This window comes from Schistocerca cancellata, chromosome 2, assembly GCF_023864275.1.
Source record: "Schistocerca cancellata isolate TAMUIC-IGC-003103 chromosome 2, iqSchCanc2.1, whole genome shotgun sequence".
Taxonomy (NCBI): Eukaryota; Metazoa; Arthropoda; class Insecta; order Orthoptera; family Acrididae; genus Schistocerca; species Schistocerca cancellata.
The window spans coordinates 1068594177-1068622072 of NC_064627.1; the positions used below are offsets into that span (position 1 = coordinate 1068594177).

At 38.4% G+C, this 27896-nt stretch overlaps 1 protein-coding gene across 1 annotated transcript in view; it reads right to left on the bottom strand.

The window, feature by feature from the left end:
- The window catches only part of LOC126161033 (dynein beta chain, ciliary-like), a 784705-nt gene that overhangs the window by 526797 nt on the left and 230012 nt on the right, over positions 1-27896 (bottom strand). Inside the window, exons 22-24 of the mRNA XM_049916954.1 lie at positions 16190-16412; positions 16007-16084; positions 5849-6037 (exon numbers count right to left, since the gene is read on the bottom strand). Of these exons, the coding sequence (XP_049772911.1) occupies positions 5849-6037; positions 16007-16084; positions 16190-16412 (490 nt within the window). The remainder of the gene's footprint in view (positions 1-5848; positions 6038-16006; positions 16085-16189; positions 16413-27896) is intronic.

Genomic DNA, 27896 nt, shown 5'->3' on the forward strand with positions numbered 1-27896 from the left:
ATTTGCTAACCTTATACAGAATATTCATCGAATTTGAAATAACACGTTATTACAGTAGAGTTACAGAGAAATGAAAAATATGGTACAATAGGTTTACAAACTTGGCTCCTATCTCACAAGGAACCCCTTGAGTGCGAGATCAAAAAAGGCCAATGATGTTTACGGCATTTTACACGCAACATATTGTCTACCATGCAATCACAATATTGGCTGCTAATGGCAACAGGGGCTGGAACTGAAGGTATCCAATGGCAAGCACAGCTTGAGGCTATAGAGCGTAGTTGAAATGCTTACTCGACGACTAACTCGCAACAGAGTTACAGTGCAAGTAGTGTTGATACAATGCACAGCAATGGCAACAATTCACAAAGTAAACATTGCATTGTATCTATAACAATAGCTGCCAAAGTTGACATTTTGCAGAGTGAGAAAGAAGTGGAGCATGAACTATTAGTGTTTCTGCAAGATGATTCAGTGGAATGTGTGGTGTCGTACACCCTCTACTGTGCAGACAAGAGGCATGAGCAGTAGAGTGATGACAATACATGTTTGACAAGTGAAAAAGACACTGAAACAGGTGTCGAGCCGTGTAGTTCATCATCCTTGTCCAATAGGGAGCCACGAATCCCGTCTCCAGTGAAACATAATAAAGTACAATTATTGTCCAAGGAGTGGGTACTTAAAGTAATTATGCTCATGGAAGATCATCTGCAGCATAAAAAATAAATAAATAAAAAATTTAAAAAAATTATGGGCAGATTTCACATAATTCAGCAGCAATACGATCATGTATAAGAAAAACTATGGATATCCAAGGGACGAAAAGGCACACTTGATACAAAAACTGGTATTTCTGCATTTCAAGGATGCTCAATACAATTTGCTAGATGTGCATGATACTAATCCACTACATTATGCAAATCAAATTGCACATGACATAGATTACAGTGATTCCAAGAGAAGCAGTGGATGGTTGCATAACTTAAAATACTACTACAGAATTTACTGAAACTGGAGAGATAAAAAATCTTCTCGCCAAATGGCACCAGGAGAACACACATATAAAAAAAAGGTTTTACTTATGCAAGCTTTCAGAGCTAGTGGCTCCTTCCGGTAGAAGTGTTGAAGGGGAAGATGAGGGGTGAAGGAAAAGGGGTGCACTCGAGAAAAGTCACCCAGAACCCCAGGTCAGAGGAGAATATACTGGATGGGATGAGAAGGAAAGACTCTTCCATCCCATCCCGTCTGGTGCGTCTCTCCTGACCCAGAGTTCTGGGTGACGGTGTGTGTGTGTGTGTGTGTGTGTGTGTGTGTGTGTGTGTGTGTGTGTGTATGTGTGTGTTCTCCTGCCGCCACTTGGTGAGTTGATTTTTTATTGATCCAATTACAATGTATTGTCAAAAATTGATTATTTTTGTTGTTATATTAGTGCCACAGAATTGGAAGATGTAAGATAACAAAATTTCAAACAAAGCGCCAACTTGACGATGCACTGCAAACTGCAGCACCAGCCCAAAAATTTGCAGGTGAGATAAAGAAAATCATTCAGTAGTAATTTGTTTGTAACTCCAACTGATCAGGGTTCGAAGAGGAAATGAATAAGTACGGAACCCTAAAAATTAGAGCTACCAAGAGAGTTGTATCAAGATCAACTAACACCAATGCCTTAATGTGTTTGTAAACATTTACGCATACTGCTGGTCTGGACGGTAAATTGGCTGGAAAGTTATTTATTGTGGTGTGAGAAGTTGCTGCCCCCTATGATTCTTTCTCATGTGTGAATGACCTAGCAAGGGCAGTAGGGAATACTTACAACACTGCAAGCCAGAGTGGGAGAATGCGCGTAAGAAAACTGCTTTTGGCAAATAGTGGGTCAAAAAAGTTGCGTTTCCTTGATTCCTGGTCTGCATATAAAAATCATACTGTTCTTGTTGTTGTGGTCTTCAGTCCTGAGACTGGTTTGTTGCAGCTCTCCATGCTACCCTATTCTCTGCAAGCTTCTTCATCTCCCAGTACTTACTGCAACCCACAACCTTCTGAACCTGCTTAGTGTATCCATCTCTTGGTCTCCCTCTACGATTTTTACCCTCCACGCTGCGCTCCAACGCTTTATTTGTGATCCCTTGATGCTTCAGAACATGTCCTATTAACCGGTCCCTTCTTTTTGTCAAGTTGTGCCACATACTCATCTTCTCCCCAATTCTATTCAATACGTCATCATTAGTTATGTGATCTACCCATCTAATCTTCAGCATTCTTCTGTAGCACCACATTTCGAAAGCTTCTATTCTCTTCTTATCCAAACCATTTATCATCCATGTTTCACTTCCATACATGTCTACACTCCATACAAATACTTTCAGGAACGACTTCCTGACACTTAAATCTATACTCAATCTTAACAAATTTCTCTTCAGAAATGCTTTCCTTGCCATTGTCAGTCTACATTTTACATCTTCTCTACTTCGACCAACATCAGTTGTTTTGCTCCCCAAATAGCAAAACTCCTTTACTACTTTAAGTGTCTCATTTCCTAATCTAATTCCCTCAGCATCACCCGACTTAATTTGACCACATTCCATTATCCTCGTGTTGCTTTTGTTGATGTTCATCTTATATCCTGCTTTCAAGACACTGTCCATTCCGTTCAACCGCTCTTCCAAGTCCTTTGCTGTCTCTGACAGAATTACAATGTCATCAGCGAGCCTCAAAGTTTTTATTTCTTCTCCATGTATTTTAATACCTACTCCGAATTTTTCTTTTGTTTCCTTTACTGCTTGCTCAATATACAGATTGAATAACATCGGGGAGAGGCTACAACCCTGTCTCACTCCTTCCCAACCACTGCCTCCCTTTCATGCCCTCGACTCTTATAACTGCCATCTGGTTTCTGTACAAATTGTAAATAGCCTCTCACTCCCTGTATTTTATCCCTGCCACCTTCAGAATTTCAAAGAGAGTATTCCAGTCAACATTGTCAAAAGCTTCATCTAAGTCTACGAATGCTAGAAACGTAGGTTTGCCTTTCCTTAATCTTTCTTCTAAGATAAGTTGTAAGGTCAGTATTGCCTCACGTGTTCCAACATTTCTACGGAATCTAAACTGATCTTCCCAGAGGTCAGCTTCCACCAGTTTTTCCATTCATCTGTAAAGAATTCACGTTAGTATTTTGCAGCTGTGACTTATTTAACTGATAGTTCGGTAATTTTCACATCTGTCAACACCTGCTTTCTTTGGGGTTGGAATTATTATATTCTTCTTGAAGTCTGAGGGAATTTCGCCTGTCTCATACATCTTGCTCACCAGATGGTAGAGTTTTGTCAGGACTGGCTCTCCCAAGGCCGTCAGTAGTTCTAGCCTTGTTTCGACTTAGGTCTTTCAGTGCTCTGTCAAACTCTTCACGCAGTATCGTATCTCCCATTTCATCTTCATCTACATCCTCTTCCATTTCCATAATATTGTCCTCAAGTACTTCGCCCTTGTATAGACCCTCTATATACTCCTTCCACCTTTCTGCTTTCCCTTCTTTGCTTAGAACTGGGTTTCCATCTGAGCTCTTGATATTCATACAAGTGGTTCTCTTTTCTCCAAAGGTCTCTTTAATTTTCTGTAGGCATTATCTATCTTACCCCTACTGAGATAAGCCTCTACATCCTTACATTTGTCCTCTAGCCATCCCTGCTTAGCCATTTTGCACTTCCTGTCTATCTCATTTTTGAGACGTCTGTATTCCTTTTTGCCAGCTTCATTTACTACAGTTTTATATTTTCTCCTTTCATCAATTAAATTCAATATTTCTTCTGTTACCCAAGGAGTTCTACTAGCCCTCGTCTTTTTACCTACATGATCCTTTGCTGCCTTCATCCCTCAGAGCTACCCATTCTTCTTCTACTGTACTTCTTTCCCCCATTCCTGTCAATTGTTCCCTTATGCTCTCCCTGAAACTCTGTACAACCTCTAGTTCTTTCAGTTTATTCAGGTCCCATCTCCTTAAATTCCCACCTTCTTGCAGTTTCTTCAGTTTTAATCTACAGTTCATAACCAATAGATTGTGGTCAGAGTCCACATCTGCCCCTGGAAATGTCTTACAATTTAAAACCTGGTTCCTAAATCTCTGTCTTACCATTATATAATCTATCTGATACCTTCTAGTATCCCATGTATATAACCTTCTTTCATGATTCTTGAACCAAGTGTTAGCTATGATTAAGTTATGCTCTGTGCAAAACTCTACCAGGCGACTTCCTCTTTCATTTCTTAGCCCCAATCCATATCCACCTACTATGTTTCCTTCTCTCCCTTTTCCTACTCTCAAATTCCAGTCACCCATGACTATTAAATTTTCGTCTCCCTTCACTACCTGAATAATTTCTTTTATCTCATCATACATTTCTTCAATTTCTTCATCATCTGCAGAGCTAGTTGGCATATAAACTTCTACTACTGTACTAGGCGTGGGCTATCTATCTTGGCCACAATAATGCGTTCACTATGCTGTTTGTAGTAGCTTACCTGCAAACCTATTTTTTTATTCATTATTAATGCTACTCCTGCATTACCCCTATTTGATTTTGTATTTATAGCCCTGTATTCACCCGACCAAAAGTCTTGTTCCTCCTGCCACCAAACTTCACTAATTCCCACTAAATCTAACTTTAACCTATCCATTTCCCTTTTTAAATTTTCTAATCTACCTGCCCGGTTAAGTGATCTGACGTTCCACGCTCCGGTCTGTAGAACGCCAGTTTTCTTTTTCCTGATAACGATGTCCTCTTGAGTAGTCCCCGCCCGGAGATCCGAATGGGGGACTATTTTACCTCCTGAATATTTTACCCAAGAGGACGCCATCATCATTTATCCATACAGTAAAGCTGCATGCCCTCGGGAAAAATTACGGTCGTAGTTTCCCCTTGCTTTCAGCCGCTCGCAGTACCAGCACAGCAAGGCCGTTTTGGTTAATGTTGCAAGGCCAGGTCAATCATCCAGACTGTTGCCCCTGAAACTACTGAAAAGGCTGCTGCCCCTCTTCAGGAACCACACATTTGTCTGGCCTCTCAACAGATACCCCTCCGTTGTGGTTGCACCTACGGTACGGCCATCTGTATCGCTGAGGCACGCAAGCCTCCCCACCAACGGCAAGGTCCATGGTTCATGGGAACTACCCCTCCTGAAAAGTGTGTGACACTACAATTCGTACCACCTGGAACAACTGGACAAATTCAGCCTCTGGATGGTTTTTACCATGCCTATAAATCATACAATCACTCTGTCTGCAACTACGCCTTAAAGGGCAGCCACTTTCACAATAAGCTCCATGAGAGACTGTTTCGCATTTCGTTGCATGCGATCGCATTCCATCACTTCTCATCACCCCATTACACCAATATGATTCCACATCCATTCTTTTAGAGAGGATACCTAACTTCACATCCTGCACAGCTTGTAACTCACAAGGAGTTTGCCTTCGATCCTGATGCTGTGAACCGTCTGTGATTGCCATGCGGCACCATATTTCTTCTGCTGTTCATGGTACAAGTTAAGAGTTTGTTCTGAACATCTCTTGAATGTCGACAATATCCATTTTGTTAAGTGTAATACATAAATGTCATACATGGTTGATCTCTGCACCTTACAGACAATCATTTTCTCTCACCCTTCTTATGCATGTGGTGAATCAATAGCAGCTAATATTTTTCCTGTCATAATTGTTAACACAACATTTTCAAATGAACCTTACCAAAGATTAAACTTGTGACATGGCAATAAAGGGGTTCCTTATCAGCTAATAATTTTAATGCATGTGAAAAATTAATAACAACAACCAAACTGTTGATTTCAGCAAACATACCTGCTCTTTGAAGTGCTGCAGAGTAGGTTTCGTGTCAACTACTTGTTGCTCTTCCATACCAGTGTTTGTAGTGTCAACTTCTTCACATGTCAGCTGGGGACCATATTCCAAAAACTGTTCAAGAAATGCTTCACGGTCATCCAACCACAGATATGAATGTTCTTCAAAATTTTCACAATAAGATATGGCCTGTAAGCAAACAAATTATTTACAATTTATTGAAATTAGTTTTCATTTCTTATAATAAAATACAGTTTGATGGTAAGTGCTTGCACACCACACCCGGGAAACTGCGAGTTGGAAAACAATGATGATGATGATGAGATGCTGGTGACATTAAATAGTCATATGTGTGTATTGTATAATATGATGGTATTGATTGACAGGAAAAAATAATCTTAGAGCAATAATTCTGTATTTTTGGGGTTCAATGTAACATACTTGTCAAAGTCATTACAACAACATTCTTTTCAAATCTTTACATTGAGTGTAATAGGTGTCTAAAATGAAAAGCAAATATTCTTTTTATTTTAATGAAGATGTCAGGGCAAGTTCACAAAAAATGCTTTTGTACTTTGGATAATGCATTTGCAATTCAGGATTTTGATGGAAGTATTTATCCTATAAATTCATTATGTCAATTCTATCGTTGAACACAGCGACTTCATTGGCAAACAGATGATGATTCAGACAGAAACAGTAAAAAATTAGAATTTACTGTCTGGAAAATATTATATTTTTCCCTAAGCAATAATTAAAATGAATGCAGGTTGGTACTTAAAAATTCATTGTGCACATTTTGTATATTCCCTCAGAACTGATTTGTTTTATACCAACACCACAACTGAAGTGACAATGTCCATGATATTATTAAAATGGAGTTCTTATACTTACCCATCATTGGCAAAAGTGGTCACATAAAGGTGTTTATTGCACTAGTCAAGTAAGAGCAGAGATCTGTTCTCTTGCCTAAAATTTATAGACACTAGTTTTATTTTAGAAAGCTCTTCGACATGGACAAACAACAATTCATATTTAGATGTTAAAAGAATCGTTAAGGAGTTGGAAGTTGTTAATGACTCTATTGAAATCTCTGCTAAATTAATGCAAGATTTTAATGGATTGCTAAACATAGATGAGGAGCAAAAGGAATTTATATAGCACTGTGTTCAAGAACATTGCAGACTGTATTCTGATTACAAGAAAGAAGCACTGAAAAAAAAGTATTTCCAAATACTAAATGCATCCTAAAAAGCAAAAATATATTTAATTTTGACTTTATGCAGTCATCAATAACTTTTACGCTGACTAAAAACTGCAGAACCTAAAATTCCCAACATGAAAGTTTTTTGCTATAGTCAGCACAGGTTAATGTCATTGCATTGAGATGAAATTTTTTTCTAGTAAAGCTAATCAAACAGAAAACATTTGAGGGATGTGAGTAAAATTTTTAGGAAAAAATAAGGGACATCGTAACATACAAGTCATACAGACATGGCCTGTGTCATCTTAGGATGCTGAAGCCTGACTCTGAAGATGACAATGGCCATGTGCGTGGCTGGTATGTGTGTGTGTTTTTCTATTGTTAAATGTACTGTGCTTTTAAATGTGCCTACGTGCTCCTCAATATCCCTCTATGTTGTGAGTAGCAACCTGTCCTAATCCATATTGTTGTTATTCTAGAACAGATAGAAAACGCTGAGGAGAAGGCAAGCCAAAGACTGTGTTTTATTGGCAGAAGACTTAGAAGAGCAACAGATCTACTAAAGAGACTTGCAGCAGGGCGGGATTGTTCTGTCGTTCTTTCGTTTTGTCTCCTTACTCTCTATCTCTCTCTCTCAGTCACTTCCATTGAACAGTTCACCTACCTCTATATTTCTTCCTTCCAGCGTCCCTTCACTCTGCAGTAGTAGATACACACTAGGCAGTGTAAAAACAGCATTGATGAAACCACCACCAAATACCTACCACACAGAGGCCGCGTAACTCAAGTTCCTGTAAGTTCGTTTTCACAAATTTAGGGGGGTAGGAGAATGCAATTTAATTGCAGTAAGCATTTGAAAATTCTATTGATGTCTTTTTATTCATAAGGAAGCACATGAAATGGCTATCAAGTCCATATTTAATAATGCATCTGCTCTATCATTCCAAGTTCACTGTTTATCCAACGTATTTCATCTACATCTACATCCACATTTATACTCCGCAAGCCACCCAATGGTGTGTGGCGGAGGGCACTTTACGTGCCACTGTCATTACCTCCCTTTCATGTTCCAGTCGCATATGGTTCACGGGAAGAACGACTGCCGGAAAGCCTCCGTGAGCGCTCGAATCTCTCTAATTTTACATTCGTGATCTCCTCAGGAGGTATAAGTAAGGGGTAGCAATATATTCGATACCTCATCCAGAAACGCACCCTCTCAAAACCTGGACAGCAAGCTACACTGCGATGCAGAGGGCCTCTCTTGCAGAGTCTGCTACTTGAGTTTGCTACATATCTCCATAACGCTATCACTCTTACCAAATAACCCTGTGACCAAACGCGCCACTCTTCTTTGGATCTTCTCTATCTCCTCTGTCAACCCGACCTCGTACAGATCCCACACTGATGAGCAATACTCAAGTATAGATTGAACAACTGTTTTGTAAGCCACCTCCTTTGTTGATGGACTACATTTTCTGAGGACTCTCCCAATGAATCTCAACCTGGCACCTGCCTTACCAACAATTAATTTTATATGATCATTTCACTTCAAATCATTCCATATGCATACTCTCAGATAGTTTCCTGAGGTAACTGCTACCAGTATTTGTTCCGCTATCATATAATCATACAATAAAAGATCCTTCTTTCCATATATTCGCAATACATTACATTTGTCTACGTTAAGGCTCAGTTGCCACTCCCTGCACCAAGTGCCTATCCGCTGCAGATCTTCCTGCATTTCGCTGCAATTTTCTAATGCTGCAACTTCTCTGTATACTACAGCATCATCCGTGAAAAGCCACATGGAACTTCTGACACTATCTACTAGGTCATTTATATATATTGTGAAAAGCAATGGTCCCATAACACTCCCCTGTGGTACGCCAGAGGTTACTTTAATGTCTTTAGACGTCTCTCCATTGAGAACAACATGCTGTGTTCTGTTTGCTAAAAACTCTTCAATCCAGCCACATAACTGGTCTGATATTCTGTAGGCTCTTACTTTGTTTATCAGGCGACAGTGCGGAACGGTATCGAACGCCTTCTGGAAGCCAAGGAAAATGGCACCCACCTGGGAGCCTGTACTTAATATTTTCTGGGTCTCATGAACTAATAAAGCGAGTTTGGTCTCACACGATCGCCATTTCTGGAATCCATGTTGATTCCTACAGTAGTAGATTCTGGGTTTCCAGAAAAGCAGCCAGAATTCCGGCAAGTCTGACCCAATTAATTTTGCGATCTAATAGTCACTGACCCTCTACTATTAGAGAGTTAAACATTTGGTCTTTTCAGTGGTCTTCTATGTTAGAACTGCCATTCAATAAGGAACACGGAATACGCCACGCGGAATTCTCTCTACGACCAAAAGATCACACGCTTATAAGACTTCAACTAATTAGTTCCGAAACATCACACTTTCCTCAAAATGTTCGTAACTTCAACCACTTTAGTCACGACACATTCTACCTGAAATGATCTCACTAGCTCTTCATTTTACATACTATTTTCACAGAGACATCTATCTTAGTGTTACTCAGAAGCAGGTTAGTGAGCGACTGTCTCAACGCTCCTCTCCTCTATACCTATCTAATTACCTGTGGGCGGGAACTGCTCAATTTTAATTGGTTATTGATCTGAATGACCAATCAGAATGATCCTTCCAGAATATTCTTGTGGCAAAACTTGCCTTAGCCAACCACTAATCAGATAGTCATTTATGTCATTACAATTTCAATTTTTAATATATTGTTTAATAAAATAGCACGTAATGCAAAATATTCTTTAAATTAATATAGAAACTTTTTCCGCTTCAGATTTTTATTCTGGCTGCTCTCTTACAAAAGCAAGCACACCTCGACATACGTCATCAGCATCGTGGTTGCAACACAATTTTCCCACAGTTCAGTTTTATAAGGTTTTACATAAAATGACATTAAGTTTTAACATATGTCCTGCATACACTCTCTCATTCATTCCCACATATTTACACAACAAAATAATAAGCAAATAATAATTCTGAATGATTTTTATACTACATAACATAGAGTAATTAAAGTTTTGAAATGAAAATTCCAATTCAGTGATTTTCTATATTAAGAGCTTTATTATGACTTCAGATGACAATAAAAGACATTTGGTTATTGTTCCTAACTGAGTTTAGGACATTAAATAATTTTCTCGATCTCCGTAACTGTAATAGATAAAAATCTGAAATTTTGACAGGATCCCTTCCTAGATAACAAAAGATTGCATACCAAGTTTGAACAAAATTAAATGATAATTACTATGGTTTATTTAAATTTGTAGGGGGTATGAATTTGCGTACCGACTGAATGTTACTTCAGACTGTTCTCACGGCTAGTAGTGTCAGCTGCGCTGTGAGTCAGAGGCGAAGAAAAAACATAGCCGTCCTGAAGCCACCATGCTACACGGCTGCATCCCTTACTGCATCAAATGTTATCTCATAATAACTTGCTACGTTACAGACTGCCTGCATTATGCTTGTCCATCCTCTTTTGTAGTACTACTGTGTGGTGTGGGATCCTTACCAGACACAGTGAAAGGAGCACATTGAGAAAGTTTAGAAGGAGAACACGTTTCATATTGTCAAGAAATAGGGGAGAAAGCGTCATGGACATGATACAGGATTTAGGGTGGACATCAGTACAAAAAATGTGTTTCTCGTTGTGGCAGGATCTTCTTATGCAATTTCAATCACAGACTTTCTGCTCCGAATGCGATAATATTTTGTTGACACCAACCTACATTGGGAGCAATGATCATCATAATAAAATAAGGGAAATCAGAGCTCACACAGAAATATAAAAGTGTTTGTCTACTTTGGGCACTGTTGAAGAGTGGAATAATGGGAGTTATTGTGAAAGTGATTTGATGACCCTCTGTCAGGCACTTAAGTGTGATTTGCAGAGTATCCATGTAGATGTAGATGTAAGTGTAGGTGTAGGTGTAGCCCAGATTTTCCGCAGTTTGATTTAAAAAGTTTAATGTACTACCCCTCTCTCCCACTCAATAATTAAATAAATATGATGTGTGATGTCAATAAATATAATGTAATTGGTAGATATACTTTCATTTTCCACACAGCACTGAAAACAATTAAATAAGATAAAAAACATGGTACTTTTAAAACAAGTCATCAGAAATTAGCGCCAATGTTGTCATAAAATAGCACAACTGACAAAAAAATAACACTAAAACTGATCACAAAACGAAACAATTTTTTCTATCCCTACATATAAGTTACAGGTTAATCAAGAAGAAACCACTTCAGTATTTATTTTGGCACAGAGAAAAAGAGAGAGAGAGGGTGGGTGATGGTGGAGGGAAGGGGGGAGGGGGGGGGGAAGAAGGAAAATTCAACAACAGTGATTTGGTTGTTCTCTGCCCAGCTTTTTTTTTAACCCAGAAGCTGACAAATACACTTTCCACTCAAAATGTTCTAAAATCTGATGATTCATTCTGATCAAGTTGAGTGTTAAAGAAAAACCATAAATAGTAAGCAGCAAGTTTCTGGTTGGTTGATTGGTGGGGGGGGGGGGGGGGGGGAGAACCACCAAACAGCGGGGTCATCAGTCCCACCGGATTAGGGAAGGATGGGGAAGTGAGTCAGCTGTGCCCTTTCAAAGGAACCATCCCAGCATTTGCCTGAAGTGATTTAGGGAAACCACAGAAAACCTAAATCAGGATAGCTGAATATGGGTTTGAACAATAAGTTTCTGTAATATGTTCTAAGCAACAGTGACACCATGTAGAGCAGTTTATGCTAGAGCAGTAAATGCTACAAGCTTAAGTGTTAGTCCATATTAGATTCAGAACTGGAGACCTGTGTGCTTAAGGAAAAATTACATACTGTATATATTCTGTGATTTCTATTGATTTTATGCACCAGTAACAGCAAGGAAAGTGTAAAGAGACACAATGCAACTGAAAGTAATTAAATGGCATACATCAACGATGAAACATAATCATGAAATGTAGGCACTGGTAATAAAGAATGGACTATACAAAGTGTGGGGGCCAAAATACAAAAAAAGCTTGTTCAAATATATGAGTTATTTGATTAATGAGTAACAATCACAAACCAAGGAGGACTGGAGCAAGGATAGAAAGATGACAAGCAACAATGTAGGTACAAAAGTCGATAAAAGAAAAGAGACTAAAGGTAAAAAATGTGTACCCAGTGACACACCGGAATGGCAAAAGGAAAGCAAAAAACAAGGAACAAATTAAAGCAAGAACAAAGTAAATAAAAATTTAATTCAGTTTTTGCTCTAGTGAGTAATGAGGCATAAATGTAAGATAGGAATTTATGAGGCACTGGCACTTAGAGAGAAAGAGAATAAATTCATGTGGTGAAACAATCATCAACTAAAATTATGTTGCAAAGTACTTTCTCCAACAGCAACGTAATTTATACTCCTCCTTCCCAGGTCAGTTTTCTGAGTTCTTTGATGTAGCCTACAATAATTTCATCTCCTGCAACAATTTTTCCAAGTCGAAGTAGCACTTAAAACACTGAACGTACTCATGTGTTTCAATCTCTATTTCCCTGCAGTTTTCGCCCTCTATGGTTCTCACTATTAGTTGTCATCTGAGATTTAAGGTCCAAAGCTGCAACATTGTAGCAACAAGTACCAACTACCACTGCTCCCCATGGCAATAGAAAATTGCTTTGAAGCCTCTATTTCTTGCAAAAATCATATAAGAGCTCTGGTATTTGCATATAGTATGGATTTCTAGAGAGTCTCCAAGTATGTAAAAATCTGTTCTTAATTCATATTAGGACCAAAGTACGTTAATTTTTTTAAGTAGGTGAAATTTTCCTATTGTTAAACAGCTTCAAACATGTCACAATGTGCCTTGAGAACTAATGAACTTTCTGGAATACTGTTTTTTTCTGTTGATTGTCAAAATACTTCATTCAGCAATGAAGTTTTGCTAACTTGTGCATAAGCTTTTCAAATTGGCACTTTTTCCCAATGTTATCAATATTTAATTAGTGCCATGTATGAAGGTTAACACAACGTGTATGGCTCATACAGATTTACGTATTTCCACATCCAACTGTTGTGGATGGATCAAATAAATTTGCGTTTTGCGTTCTGGGCACTTTTCTGAGACCTGTTGCTCATGCCAGTAACTATTTCAATTGAACAAAGGTTATATCTAAAAACAAAGATGATGTGACTTACCAAAAGAAAGCACTGGCAGGTCGATAGACACACAAACAAACACAAACATACACACAAAATTCTAGGTTTCGCAACCAACGGCTGCTTCATCAGGAAAGAGGGAAGGAGAGGGAAAGACAAAAGGATGTGGGTTTTAAGGGAGAGGGTAAGGAGTCATTCCAATCCCGGGAGCGGAAAGACTTACCTTAGGGGGAAAAAAGGACGGGTATACACTCACACACACACACACATATCCATCCACACATATACAGACACAAGCAGACGTATCAAAAGGTTATATATGAATTGAGGGATCAGTGCAGTGAACATCAGTATGAACTTATTTTTATCTTTCGTTTTACCACCAACAATCAGTATCACAAAACATTCAATACTGTAGGTGTTACCTTGTGCAGTACGGTGCTAAAATAGTTGACGAGGTTCTTGCTGAACTGTCTGCAAAGAATTGTTGTGACGGGCCAAGTGATTTAGATGATGTTACTGATAGTGGTAATAGAAGTGAAGAAGAGTACAACACAGCTATAATCAACCAAAGTGAGATAATTGTAAACGATTTAGATGATGTTACTGATAGTGGTAATGGAAATGAAGAAGAATATAACATGTCTATAATCAACCAAAGTGAGATAATTGTGAATGATTTAGATGACAAACCTCCTAACAGTGAAAGTTGGCTGAAAAAGGATAAGACCATTATTTTAGGAACATTTAAAGGAATTCCAGGTGTAGAAACCCTTCCCAGTAAGATCAATAGTTTCCGGCCATATAATCCTGGAAAACGTATCAAATGTTGTTTGCTTGTTCATATGGTTTGCAAATGTTTAAGAGGCTACCTCTCCAATTTCGAAATATACACTGGAGAACGAAAAAAGCTTCAAGACACTATTCTCTCTGTACTTTCACCTCACCTTGGCATGTGGCACCATGTTTATTGAGACAATTATTACAACAGTACAGCTATTGCCAAAACATTTCTAGAAAGTAAAACAAGAGTTTGTGCATAATATGAATCAAGAGAGGTCTCCCTCAGCATCTACAAACAGAACACAAATCTCTAGAGAATGGTGACACTGCATTTCAAAGACAACGTGACATTTTGCTGCAGGTATGGAAAGATGAATTGGAGGTGAGAATGATAACTACAATTCACAATGGGTCCATGGTTGCAACAGGGGTGGGGGCAAAGTAACTCAACAAGATGAAACCACATAGAAACCAAAATATAGTGTGATATATGTGCAATAAATTTATGAAAGGTGTGGACAAAGATGATCAATATCTTTCGTATTGTGGGATAGTGTGGAAAACCAATAAGGGGCAAAGAAAGTAGCTTTGTTTCTAATAAATTGTGCTTTGTTTAACACATACAAAGTGTACAGAAACCTAAATCCAGATATACAAATATATATAAAATCTTCCTACAAGAAGTTGCAAGAGCCTGAACAAGTGATCAACAAGTTGGTGCAGCAACTGTTGAGGAAACTGAAGCAATCCAACCTACAAATGAGCACCTACTAAGGATCCACAAGAACATACTATTGGGACTATGGTGGGGAGTGGAAAAAAGAAATATCCAGCACAACCTTGCAAAATTTGCACAGCGCTTTGTAAAACAAATGAAACAAGGCACTGTTGTATTGTACTGATTTATTGCATGTAGCACCATGAAAGCTATTCCTTGATGTCTCAACACATTTCCTACTAACCTGTCCATTCTTTTGGTTAATGTTTTTCCTCATTTATTATCTTATCAGCCCACATAATTTTTATCAGCCTTCTGTGACACCACATATCAAAAGTTTCAACCCTCTACTTTTCTGGTTTTTCCACAGTCATAGTCATAACCAGTATTTAGATACTCGTAGTCATAACCAGCATTTAGATGTGTTTATTTCATACTACAGAAATCAGCCAGGATATTATGTTAAAGAGTTAATTTAACAACATATGATTGAAATTACATATAAATTTCACCATCTGAAACACATAATACTGAACATTTCTAGAATAATACACAAATGCAGTCTACAGGTAAAAAGTAAAAGTCTTATAGCAGAAGGGCAGGTTCAGCCGTCTAATTGGAAAGATTTCCCATATCCTCCATGCCCATAGGCAGCTTCCCTGCATGAAGTATGAGAGTTGATTGAGGAGGTGTATCTGTAAAGTGAAAATGACTAATGATGTGTGTGTGTGTGTTTGTATGTGTGTGTGTGTGTGTGTGTGTGTGTTTGTATGTGTGTGTGTGTGTGTGTGTGTGTGTGTGTAGTGTCGTGTCATGTTCATGTTGGAGATGATGACAGAAAGGAAGAGTGAAACCTACTGCCAGCACACAGGCTACTCTTCATGATGCACACCAAAAGGGGACCCTGAACTCAACATACCCATCCAATTGACAGATCACAATCAACAGTATCACCTGCCCTCACTTCATGAGACCCTATGGAGAAGTTTGGAATTGAATCCAGGACACTGGCACTAAGACTGGCAATCAGGAACTTCACGCCACCACCCATCCTGTCCCCCCTCTGTGGTAAAGGTGAAGGGACAATTGTCAACAGCACACCATTTATCAAGACAATCACCTATTCAAGTACTGACCATGCCCTACCGGTGCTTAATTTCCTGATCTGACAGGAACCAGTGTATCCAACACAACATAACCATTGACATTCTACAGGCATTAATTACATTCATAAGGAAATAAATGATACCAAGGTTTTATATTATTTTGCCACTTACTTGCTCTATTACTTGCTGAACACGTGTCAGTGTTTCTTCTTTCATTTCAATTAAATCTGCATTTGACTCCATTTCTTCCTAATTTGGAATATAATGACAACAAGTATATCAGAAATTGTTTGTTAATGTAAGTAATAATAACTTTAAATATGACAGTTCTTTAACATTAAATTTCAAATATACCTTATAATCAATTTGTCCAGGGTTCGGAGCTACACGAGGAATAATAGTAGCCATGTATGTAATGTCATTTATAATGCTCTGGATAAGAGAATAGAAACTTTTAGGGTCATTTACATCCAGTGAAGGAACAAATACAAGGTCTGGTTCCTGCAACTCTAGTGATACTTCAAACAGAGGTGGCCTTTTACGTTTCTCATCCATTTCATCCATGAGGAACTGCAAACTTAAAATTCACATTAATAAAACAAAGGTTTCTCTTGTTGTTTTGTGTATCTTAAAAGAAACAAAAAACATACAGCCTGAAATAAGATGTACTGCATCATAAAAGGTAGATAAATTTGATAAAAGTAGTTTCTATGATAAATGTATCTAAAAACAAAGATGATGAGACTTACCAAACAAAAGCACTGGCAGGTCGATAGACACACAAACAAACACAAACATACACACAAAATTCTAGCTTTCGCAACCAACGGTTGCTTCGTTAGGAAAGAGGGAAGGAGAGAGAAAGACGAAAGGATGTGGGTTTTAAGGGAGAGGGTAAGGAGTCATTCCAATCCTGGGAGCGGAAAGACTTACCTTGGGGGGAAAAAAGGACGGGTATACACTCGCGCACACACACACATATCCATCCACACATATACAGACACAAGCAGACATATTCAGAGGCATATCATCGACATGGAAATGAATACATGCCAAAGAGTATAAGATAATTCCTAGATTATTGTAGGCTAGCACCAATAATGTTGCCTTACAATGTTGCCTTACATTGATCACATTACTGTGCTGAAGTTAAGTGAAAGCAATACTACTTTCACATTATGTAATACTGTTAATAATATATGCATCAGTGGTTGTGCCACGATATTTGTCAATGGATTAGAAGAAGCTGGCAACTAATAAATCCTTTAAACTACTCTTAATCTATATGTCTATAGCAGTTACACTCTTTTTTTTTTGGGGGGGGGGGGGGGGCAGAGGGGGGGGGGGGGGATAGTGTAACACCCCAAGGACAGAACACTCCAATTAACAAACTTTGTGGAAACTTGAAGTAGGGAAGTGAGCCATCTTGACAGTGATGGCAACTATTGACGATAAAATCTACACTGGTAATATTTTGATTAACACCTATATTATTCAAATACTGAGAATAGAATACAGAAAGGGGATATAAAAGGAAAGGATTATCATAGATTCTTTATCAAACATCTATAGAATAAATTCAAACTCATAATATGAACGAAGGTTAAATCTAAGAGAGTAATTCAGTCAAAGATAACATTTACCATGGAACAGAGTTGTAGCCACATCAGAAAGGAAATTCAATGCGACTACAATGCAACTCGTATATGGAAATGTTCAGTTAGTTAGTTGCTCTTGAGTCACTCTAGAGTACTTTTGTGATAGTTGTCTGGATGGAAACATTATTAGATTGTTTCAGTTTTGGAAGTTTGATAATTCGTGAGGTAGAGACTGAAGTATTGCTCAGTCATTCGACTGATGAAAGTTAATATTTACCATTTTTAACGCGACGGTATAGTAAGACGACTGTTAGACTTCAATTGAGTGATATTGGTTTATCGGACTTAGCCTTCGTACTGACGAACAGTTACAAACCTTGAGAGCAATGGATCAATGACAGAGAAACAATTCATAGTCTTGAGTAGGACACAATAAAACGAAGACATGAAGAAAGGCCAGTATGCTGATTAGTCAAATATTGTCACCTGTGTCACGATTACTGAACTGAACAGAAGTTAATCTTGAATGACATATTGGTGTGCGTGTGTTGTAGAGACAAACAATTAATTACAGAAAGAACAATAAAATCTGAATCAAAAGGTAAATCTTACGTGTCACCTAACTCATTAAATGGACAATACAATGTGTATTAATGCACGTTGATTGACTCTTTAAAAATTTTAAGTGACTAAGTGAATACAAGAATAATGGACAGTGAAGAGTGGTTAGTTTAAAACAGTATCACGGCGTATTAAAAAAAAAAAATTTACTCCAACATAAGTTATTTCTGGAGTGACATCGGACTAATGTTAATAACTGGACATAGCAATGGCATAGCAACAAAATAGTAGACAGCAAATTTTCGTCCTCGCTATGTATGATGTGAAAAACGACCGTAATGATGAAGTCAAGAATCAAGATTTTATTTCATCATGGAACTAACTGGGCATAAAAATAAATATAAACAATTGCAGTTTGCCAGTTCACACAAACTGAGAAGACTGCTGCAGACAGATAACAGAATATTTCTAAACCACACGAGGAGTTTTGCTCCTACGAGAGTTGCAGGTGCTGTTCCACGTAACACCGACGGTGACGAACATTGTTACGAGTCGCGTTTCTTCCCGGCGAGTGAAGGAGGAGGAAAGGGACATCACATCAGTTGGCGCCTACAATGTGGGGCTCGATGACGCAAAGCAACACATCATTCGCCAGTAGCGCGAGGCCTGACAGCTCCGGACTGCACATCGTTTGGCACTTCACATCGACGACGACAGCAGAGACAACATGCGGAGCTCACCGCCTCTACTACTGCCACATGAAGGTCAACGCTTCGCAACTAAGAGATATCTGCAGACGGAGCGACGCGACGCGTCGGAGAACTGTTCAAGAGCAGAACGTCGGCCGAGACAGTGGCATAAGCTGCTGGCAGGGACGTGGGCGAAGATGCAGCAACCCCAAATAGGCGATAAACAGTAAGCACTACTCAAAATAAGTAATTATTCAGATACCATAGATTTCATTATTTTACCATATTGGTAATAGTGAGATTTTCATTGTGCTTGTGTCAAGTAGGAGTAAATGTAGTGTCGTTTGAATATTGTAAATGTAGTAAATCGTAGTTAACAAGATTTTCCATCATGTCAAAGCGAAGAAGGAGATTACATAGCGATTTCGACAAAAAGCATTACAGAATCTGGTGACAAACTAAGTTAATTATCTGAACATAAGGAGATTAACAGAACAATCATTAACTTAGGAGGAGAATTGTTTACAGAGTTGGACAAAATTATTACTCCTAGTGTATCTGGTTGTGGAATGGAAAGTAAGGTTATGGAGCTAGATGGTAATAATTTTGATCCCAAGGAGAAAGCAGGCAATGAATGCATGATGAATGTTGCATAAACCGGTTCAGGAAAGATAGATGTACTTAGTGCTATACTATCAAAGCTAAATATGTTGGGTGATTTAAATACTAATCTAGCTGAACAACAAGTGATATTAAATGCTAAATTTTCTGATGTAGCTGAACAACAAGCAACCTCAAATACTAAATTCTCTGAACAGCGGGAGATGTTAGAAAATAGATTATCTGACATCAATGCTAGGATAATGGAGCAGCAAGCATCTATCAATGCCAAATTTAGGGATCAACAACAGGCCTTAGAAAATAAATTTGCAGAACAACAGGCTATAATGATTGCTGCTTTGGAGGACAAGTTTATTCAACAGCAGGTTAACGTTGATAGTAAAACTGATAATATAGAATCCAGATTAGTTTATCGAGAAAAAGAAGAGGTTAAAATTATTGACCATATAGACAAGATCCATGAAAGTGTAAGTAATTTTCCAGAACAGTTTGGGGTCATATCGGAAAGGGTTAACACCTTGACTGAGAATAATTGCCGTATTACCGAAAAAAATAAAGGGATTAACTAGTCATTTAAATGATTTAAAGGGCGGCTCATTAAGTAAAATAGAATCAAGTAGTAATGCCAAGCCGGAAAATGAACAAATAGGTAGCCATTTGAAATCTAACTGTGAGAGAAAACGTCCACAATTACAACATATCACGTATACGAAGGATATTTCCACATAGTTGGACAGAGTATGACAAACTACAGTTCATAGTATCAAAAACTGTAGGAGAAGCAGCATTGTGGGCTGCTGAGATAAGTGAAACCTGCAATACGTGTTCCGAATTTGAAAAACTATTTCTAGGAAAATATTGGTCAATAAATAGTAAAGAGGTTTATCAGCCTAAACTTTGCTATTCAAAGAAAGAAACATTGAGACAATATTTTGATAGTTATTTCAACAAGACACGTTACTGGACTGAAACGATTTTGAGTAGGGAGGTTATTAGAATATTAAAAGGCATATTACCCTTTAATATCAGAGAGAAACTTATACATGTACCCGGTAGTGATGCAGAATGATTTCTGTCAGTAATCGATTCAATCGACATGCTGATGGAAGATGCGAGACAATGGCCAAATAATAATAGTAATTATTATTCTAGGAATAATGTGTGTATCAATCAATGGAATAATGGTAATCAAAGTAATAGTCATTCTCCAGACTTTAACCGAAGTAACAATAATTCTAAAAACAGTAGTGGACATGTGGATCGTGCACAAAAGAATAATCAAAATTGGAATATGAATTACAAATACTCTAAAGGGAATTTTGTAGGAAATAATAACCAAATACAAGGAGCAGGACATTTTCAACGGGTGAACGCTGTAAATACAAATAGGAAAAGAAAGTTTGGGGGACGGCAATCGTCAAACAATCCATGTTGCGACGATGGCCATAGGCTCCTATGGAGCCACCGAATAAATCAAATTGGGGAACATATCGGATGAATAATGTAGGATGGACAAACACTAATACTACAGGAATGTCTTCTGGATCTACCAGACCCATACCATTGACAGATGGGAGAAATGAAATTCATTTAGTAGAGGTACATGAACCATAGAGGAACTCCGACTGGCTGTAAATAAATGTACAGAAAATAATCATTTTATTACCAAAAGTACAGTAAAGTCTTAAATAATTTTTCTACATAATCGCCAAAATGATTGAGGCACTTGTCATACCGTGACACAAGCTTTTCGATGCCTTCCTCGAAGAATGTTGCCGCCAGTGACGACAGGTGAGTCTTGAAGGCGTCCTGAAGTTCTTCGTTAGTAGCGAAGTGCTGCCCACCTAACCAAGACTTCAGTTCTCAGAACAGGTGACAATCACTTGCTGCTAGGTCCGGGCTGTATGGTGGATGTTAAAAAACTTCCCATTTAAACTTTTTGGGGAGGTCTTTAGTCATGTTGACTCTGTGTGGTCGGGCGTTGTCATGGATCAAAACAATGCCAGACGAAGGCATTCCTCTGTGTTTGTTTTGAATGGCTCAGCGGAGATGACATAAAGTTTCACAATAAACTTCCTTGGTTATCGTCATAGCTTGCTCCATAAAGTCCACCAGCAGCACTCCTTTATGGTCCCAAAACACAGTGGCCATTGTTTTTATTTTTGTCAGTGAATATTTAAACTTTTTTGGTTTGCTTGAGGAAGCTGTGCGTCCACTGCTTTGATTGTTCCTTTGTTTCAGGATTGTCATAGAGGACCCAAGTTTCATCGCCAGTAACAATTGACTTAAAAAAAAACGTTTCCCTCATTGGCATAATGTGTGAGAAACAATAATGTTGACGCCATCCTTTGTGTTTTGTGGTCAGTACTCGGCATTTTTGGGATCCAACGAGCACACAATTTCCGATAGCCGAGATCTTGATTCACAATTGTGTACAAAGCAGACCTTGAAATGTCTGGAAATTCATCAGACAGTTCACTAATTGTAAACCTTCGTTTGCATCTCACCGCCTGATCAACACGCTCAACGAGGCCTACAGTGGCGACAGACTTGTGACCTTGCCCACCTTCATCATGGACGTCTGTTCGTCCTTCTCTAAATTTACGACACCATTTGCGAACACTACCATCACTCATAACGCTGTTACCATACACGTTGCTCATTCTGCAATGGATTTCCGCAGCACTACATCCTTCTGCTTGCAGAAAACGGATTACACTTCATAACTCACATTTGGTGGGAGTATCAAGTGTAGCGGCCATGTTTACACGGACATAGCTCGGGTACGACTGACACACTGCAGCTAAAAACAGCAGAGGTTGTGGTGGGGGAGCTGGGAAATCCCATGACGCACAGGTCCGGCCCCTCCCTACCTCTTACTTGCTTAGATGGAAGATCGGAGGTTTTTTTTTAAAAAAAAAAAAAAAAAAAAAAAAAAAAAAAAAAAAAAAAAAAAAAAAAAAAACGCCCTCGTAATACGGAACCAGATATTCGGGAAGATCTCATGAAAGAACCAAGGAATGAAGCAAATGAAAAAGGGTGTACTTTGCAAGCAATTGTAGTAAAAAAGATTTAAAAAAATACTCACCTTACCAGTAACAGGCTGCACAGTGTCAGGGGCGTTTAGCGCGAAAGTGCAACTCATAATTAAGCAGATATGGGTGACAGTGGAACTACAAGGAGTAGCCATAGAATGCACTTTCTTGGTAGTGTCTAGAATGTCAACGCCGTGTATTTGGGGTATGGATTTTTTATATGCTTATGGTGCGGTGATTGATATAAAGGAAGGTGTGTGTGTACTTTTATAGTTAAAGGCAAGCCATTAAAGGTAACTTCGTTGAAGAATAAGATTATTTTAGGAAAGTATTGCCAGAATCTAACCATTACTTGTCTTCCTGTAAATGCTTTTCATTTCAAGAATAATAATTGTGTTAGGCAAACTGATGCTAAGACCGATGTATTGAGCATCGCTGAAAAAGTACAAGAATTGAAATATTTATCACCCCAACAACAAACTGAATTGAGAGAGGTCTTACAATTATTTTTGCCTGTATTTAATGAAAATACCAGGTGTAATTAAGGACTTTGAATATTGTATCAAAACATACCCTCATTCGACTTTTTGTAAAACTATGTATTCAGTCCCTTGGTCGAAAAGAGAAGCTGTAACTAAAGAGATAAAAAAGATGATAGACTGGGGAATTATTGAGATATCCACATCCGAATACTCAAGCCCATTATTGGCAGTGACTAAGCCAAACGGTGACATTCGGTAAGTCTTACACGCTCGTGATATTAATAAGATTATTAAAACTGTGAGGACTCATCCAGAGAATTTAGAAGAACTATTACAGAAATTTCATGGGGTGAAGTCCTTCACCTCCCTTGACCTCCGAAGCTCATACTGGCAAACTAAAATGTCTAAGGAATTGAGAAAGTATATGGGATTCATTTACCTAGGACGTAGTTACCAATTTAAAGTAATGCCATTTGGACTGAACGTTAGTGGTAGGTTAGAAAATTTAAAAAGGGATATGGATAGGTTAAAGTTAGATATAGTGGGAATTAGCGAAGTTCAGTGGCAGGAGGAACAAGACTTTTGGTCAGGTGAATACAGGATTATAAATACAAAATCAAGTAGGGGTAACGCAGGAGTAGGTTTAATAATGAATAAAAAAATAGGAGTACGCGTAAGCTACTACAAACAGCATAGAGAACGCATTATTGCGGCCAAGATAGACACGAAGCCCACGCCTAGTACAGTAGTAGAAGTTTATATGCCAACTAGCTCTGCAGATAACGAAGAAATTGAAGAAATGTATCATGAGACAAAAGAAATTATTCAGATAATGAAGAGAGATGAAAATTTAATAGTCATGGGTCACTGGAATTTGGTAGTAGGAAAAGGAAGAGAAGGAAACGTAGTAGGTGAATATGGATTGGGTGTAAGAAATGAAAGAGGAAGCCGCCTGGTAGAATTTTGCACAGAGTATAACTTAATCATAGCTAACACTTGGTTCAAGAATCATAAAAGCAGGTTGTATACACGGAAGAAGCCCGGAAATACTGACAGGTTTCAAAGATAAAGAGGATCAAGTAGGTAAAAAGACGAGCGCTGGTAGAAATCCTTGGGTGACAGAAGAAATACTGAATTTAATTGACGAAAGGAGAAAATATAAAAATGCAGCAAATGAAGCTGGCAAAAAGGAATACAAAAGTCTCAAAAATGAGATCGACAGCAAGTGCAAAATACCTCAGCAGGCATGGGCAGAAGACAAATGTAAAGACGAAGAGAGTTATCTCACTAGGGGTAAGATAGATACTGCCTACAGGGAAATTAAAGAGACCTTTGGAGAAAAGAGAACCACTTGTATGAATATCAAGAGCTCAGATGGAAACCCAGTTCTAAGCAAAGAAGGGAAAGCAGAAAGGTGGAAGGAGTATATAGATGGTCTATACAATGGTGATGTACTTGAGGAAAATATTATGGAAATGGAAGAGGATGTAGATGAAGATGAAATGGGAGATATGATACTGCATGAAGAGTTTGACAGAGCACTGAAAGACCTAAGTCGAAACAAGGCCCCGGGAGTAGACAACATTCCATTAGAACTACTGACAGCCTCGGGAGAGCCAGTCCTGACAAAACTCTACCATCTGGTGAGCAAAATGTATGAGACAGGCAAAATACCCTCAGACTTCAAGAAGAATATAATAATTCCAATCCCAAAGAAAGCAGGTGTTGACCGATGTAAACATTACCGAACTATGAGTTTAATAAGTCACAGCTGCAAAATACTAATGCGAATTCTTTACAGACGAATGGAAAAACTGGTAGAAGCCAATACTGACCCTACGACTTATCTTAGAAGCTAGATTAAGAAAAGGCAAACCTACATTTCTAGCATTTGTAGACTTAGAGGAAGCTATTGACAATGTTGACTGGAATACTCTCTTTCAAATTCTGAAGGTGGCAGGGGTAAAATACAGGGAGCGAAAGGCTATTTACAATTTGTACAGAAACAAGATGGCAGTTATAAGAGACGAGGGACATGAAAGGGAAGCAGTGGTTGGGAAGGGAGTGAGACAGGGTTGTAGCCTCTCCCCGATGTTATTCAATCTGTATACTGAACAAGCAACAAAGGAAACAAAAGAAAAATTTGGAGTAGGTATTAAAATCCATGGAGAAGAAATAAAAACTTTGAGGTTCGCTGATGACATTGTAATTCTGTCAGATACAGCAAAGGACTTGGAAGAGCAGTTGAATGGAATGGACACTGTCTTGAAAGGAGGATATGAGATGAACATCAACAATAACAAGATGAGGCTAATGGTATGTAGTTGAGTTAACTAGGGTGATGCTGAGGGAATTAGATTAGGGAATGAGACATTTAAAGTAGTAAAGGAGTTTTGCTATTTGGGGAGCAAAATAACAACTGATGATGGTCGAAGTAGAGAGGATATAAAATGTAGACTGGCAATGGCAAGGAAAGCGTTTCTGAAGAAGAGAAATTTGTTAACATTGAGTATAGATTTCGGTGTCAGGAAGTCGTTTCTGAAAGTATTTGTATGGAGTGTAGCTATGTATGGAAGTGAAACATGGACGATAAATAGTTTGGACAAGAACAGAATAGACGCTTTTGAAATGTGATGCTACAGCAGAATGCTGAAGATTAGATGGGTAGATCACATAACTAATGAGGAGGTATTGAACAGAATTGGGGAGAAGAGGAGTTTGTGGCACAACTTGACACGAAGAAGGGATCAGTTGGTAGGACATGTTCTGAGGCATCAAGGGATCACCAATTTAGTATTGGAGGGCAGCGTGGAGGGTAAAAATGTAGAGGGAGACCAAGAGATGAATAGACTAAGCAGATTCAGAAGGATGTAGGCTGCAGTGCATACTGGGAGATGAAGCAGCTTGCACAGGATAGAGTAGCATGGAGAGCTGCACTCAAACCAGTCTCAGGACTGAAGACCACCACAACATAAAAATTATTGCCTTTGCTAGTCGAACTTTATCAGTTTGTGAACGCTCGTACGATACTACTGAGCTGGAAGCATTAGCAATTATATGGGCACTAAAAAAGTTCTGATATTTTGTATATCGTAAACGGATAGTGATATATCGTGACCATAAAGTAGTGATGTTCTTAATGACAAGTAGAATGTTACATGGCCGACTTACGCGTTGGGTCTTATTATTATGGGAATATGACGTAATGGTTAAGCATGTCAAAGGGAGAGACAATGTTTTCGCTGACGCATTGTCAAGGTAAAGTACCAGGATCGATGAGGTTGAAGAAGAGCGAGTAATGGATTTTAAGGTGATGGTGTAAGGAATACTTTATATAGGAAAGAGGTTAATGAAATGTGTTCACAAATAGGGCAAATGCAGAAAGTAGATGGTAAATGGAGAAAAATAATAAGTGATTTAAGAACAGGAATGACTGATAAAGTTAACAGTCATTACCAACTGCAAGAAGGCATATTTTTTTACTGTAAAACTGAGATATGCATTCCCTCAAGGTGTATTGATTCCGTATTGTGGTTCACACATGTGAGATGGGGACATTTCAGAGCTCATAAGTGTGTAATGAAATTACAACAACTATGTTTCTATCCCAGCTCAATAAATACTCAAGAGGTATAGGATATGTCAAAAGGCAAGGCCGGTCAATTATTGTGTTAACGATGTGTTTCATCCAATAATACCTAGGAAACCTCTAGGCATCGTATCATGTGATACGTGTGGGTCATTTCCAGTAGCAAAAGGAAATTTTAAATATGTATTTGCAATGTATGATCTTTTCACAAAATATGTAAAATTGTATGTATTACAATCAACTGATGTGAAACCTATGTTAAGAAGGATCATAGATGATTATTTACTTAAAGTGGGGAAACCTGCAATGCTAATTTCTGATAATGCATCATATTTTTGAAGTAAAGCGTGGCGCTTAACAATGAAGACACGGGGAATTCCTCATGTATTCATTTCCCGCTTTAATCTGTCAGGGAACCCCATAGAAAGAGTCTTCCGAGAAAGTTGATGGCTTTTGTTAAAAGTTTATTACGTAATTAAGTATGTGTCTATTTTAAGTTAATTATTAATGTTTGTTTGTTATTCTTTTACTAATGTGCCTCATCATGTTAGGAAGTAAACGAGGCATCAACTTAATATAAAGTACGCAAGCGCACTGAAACATCTTAACATGGTCATTCCGGAACAAGGAAATTGATTTAAAAGGAAAAGATCACTTATTTTGAGAAAAACGAGATAAGAGACGAGTAAAGGAAAATAAATATAAACAGATATACCAATAAACTTAAGAAGGGTGAAAAACATTTCAATGATAGAACGTTACAAATAAAATAGTGACAGTGTTTAGAAAGCTGTGTTGGTTAACAGACCAATACGACACGTGTGAAGTGAGTGAGTTAGTTAATATTATAGAGTTATACCTAAATATTTCTATTATCTATCCCACTCCCTTAAATGGCACAAAATGCATATACAGGGTCGTCCCGAATTCATGGTACAAACTTTAATGGTAGGTGCAGGACATTGTAACAAGGATATATTGTATAGGAATGTATAGTCCCAGGTGACGCGGTGAGGCGTAAACAGGGGAAATAACGGCCGAAAGGAAAACGAAAGATTTTATTGAAATCGTTGTTGACAAGTGTCATGTTTACAGTAAGTGTTCAAAATTGCGTCCACCATGAGCGATACATGCTTGACAGCGTCGGTGCAGCGATTGGCGTACACGTTCAAAGATGCCTGGTATTTCACGCACACCTGCAGCAGCTACAGATATGCGAGCAACGAGATCCTCATCTGAGTCAACTGGAGTCTCATAAACAAGACTCTTAAGATGTCCCCATAAAAAGTAATCGAGGCAAGAGAAATCAGGAGATCGGGGTGGCCAAGGGACTGGTCCACCACGCCCAATCCATCTAGCACCAAACGTGGCATTCAGGTAATTCCGTACAGCAGTGCTGAAGTGTGCTGGCGCTCCATCGTGCTGAAACCACATGCGGTTACGAATGGCGAGCGGAACATCTTGCAGCAGTTCTGGTAACACTTCT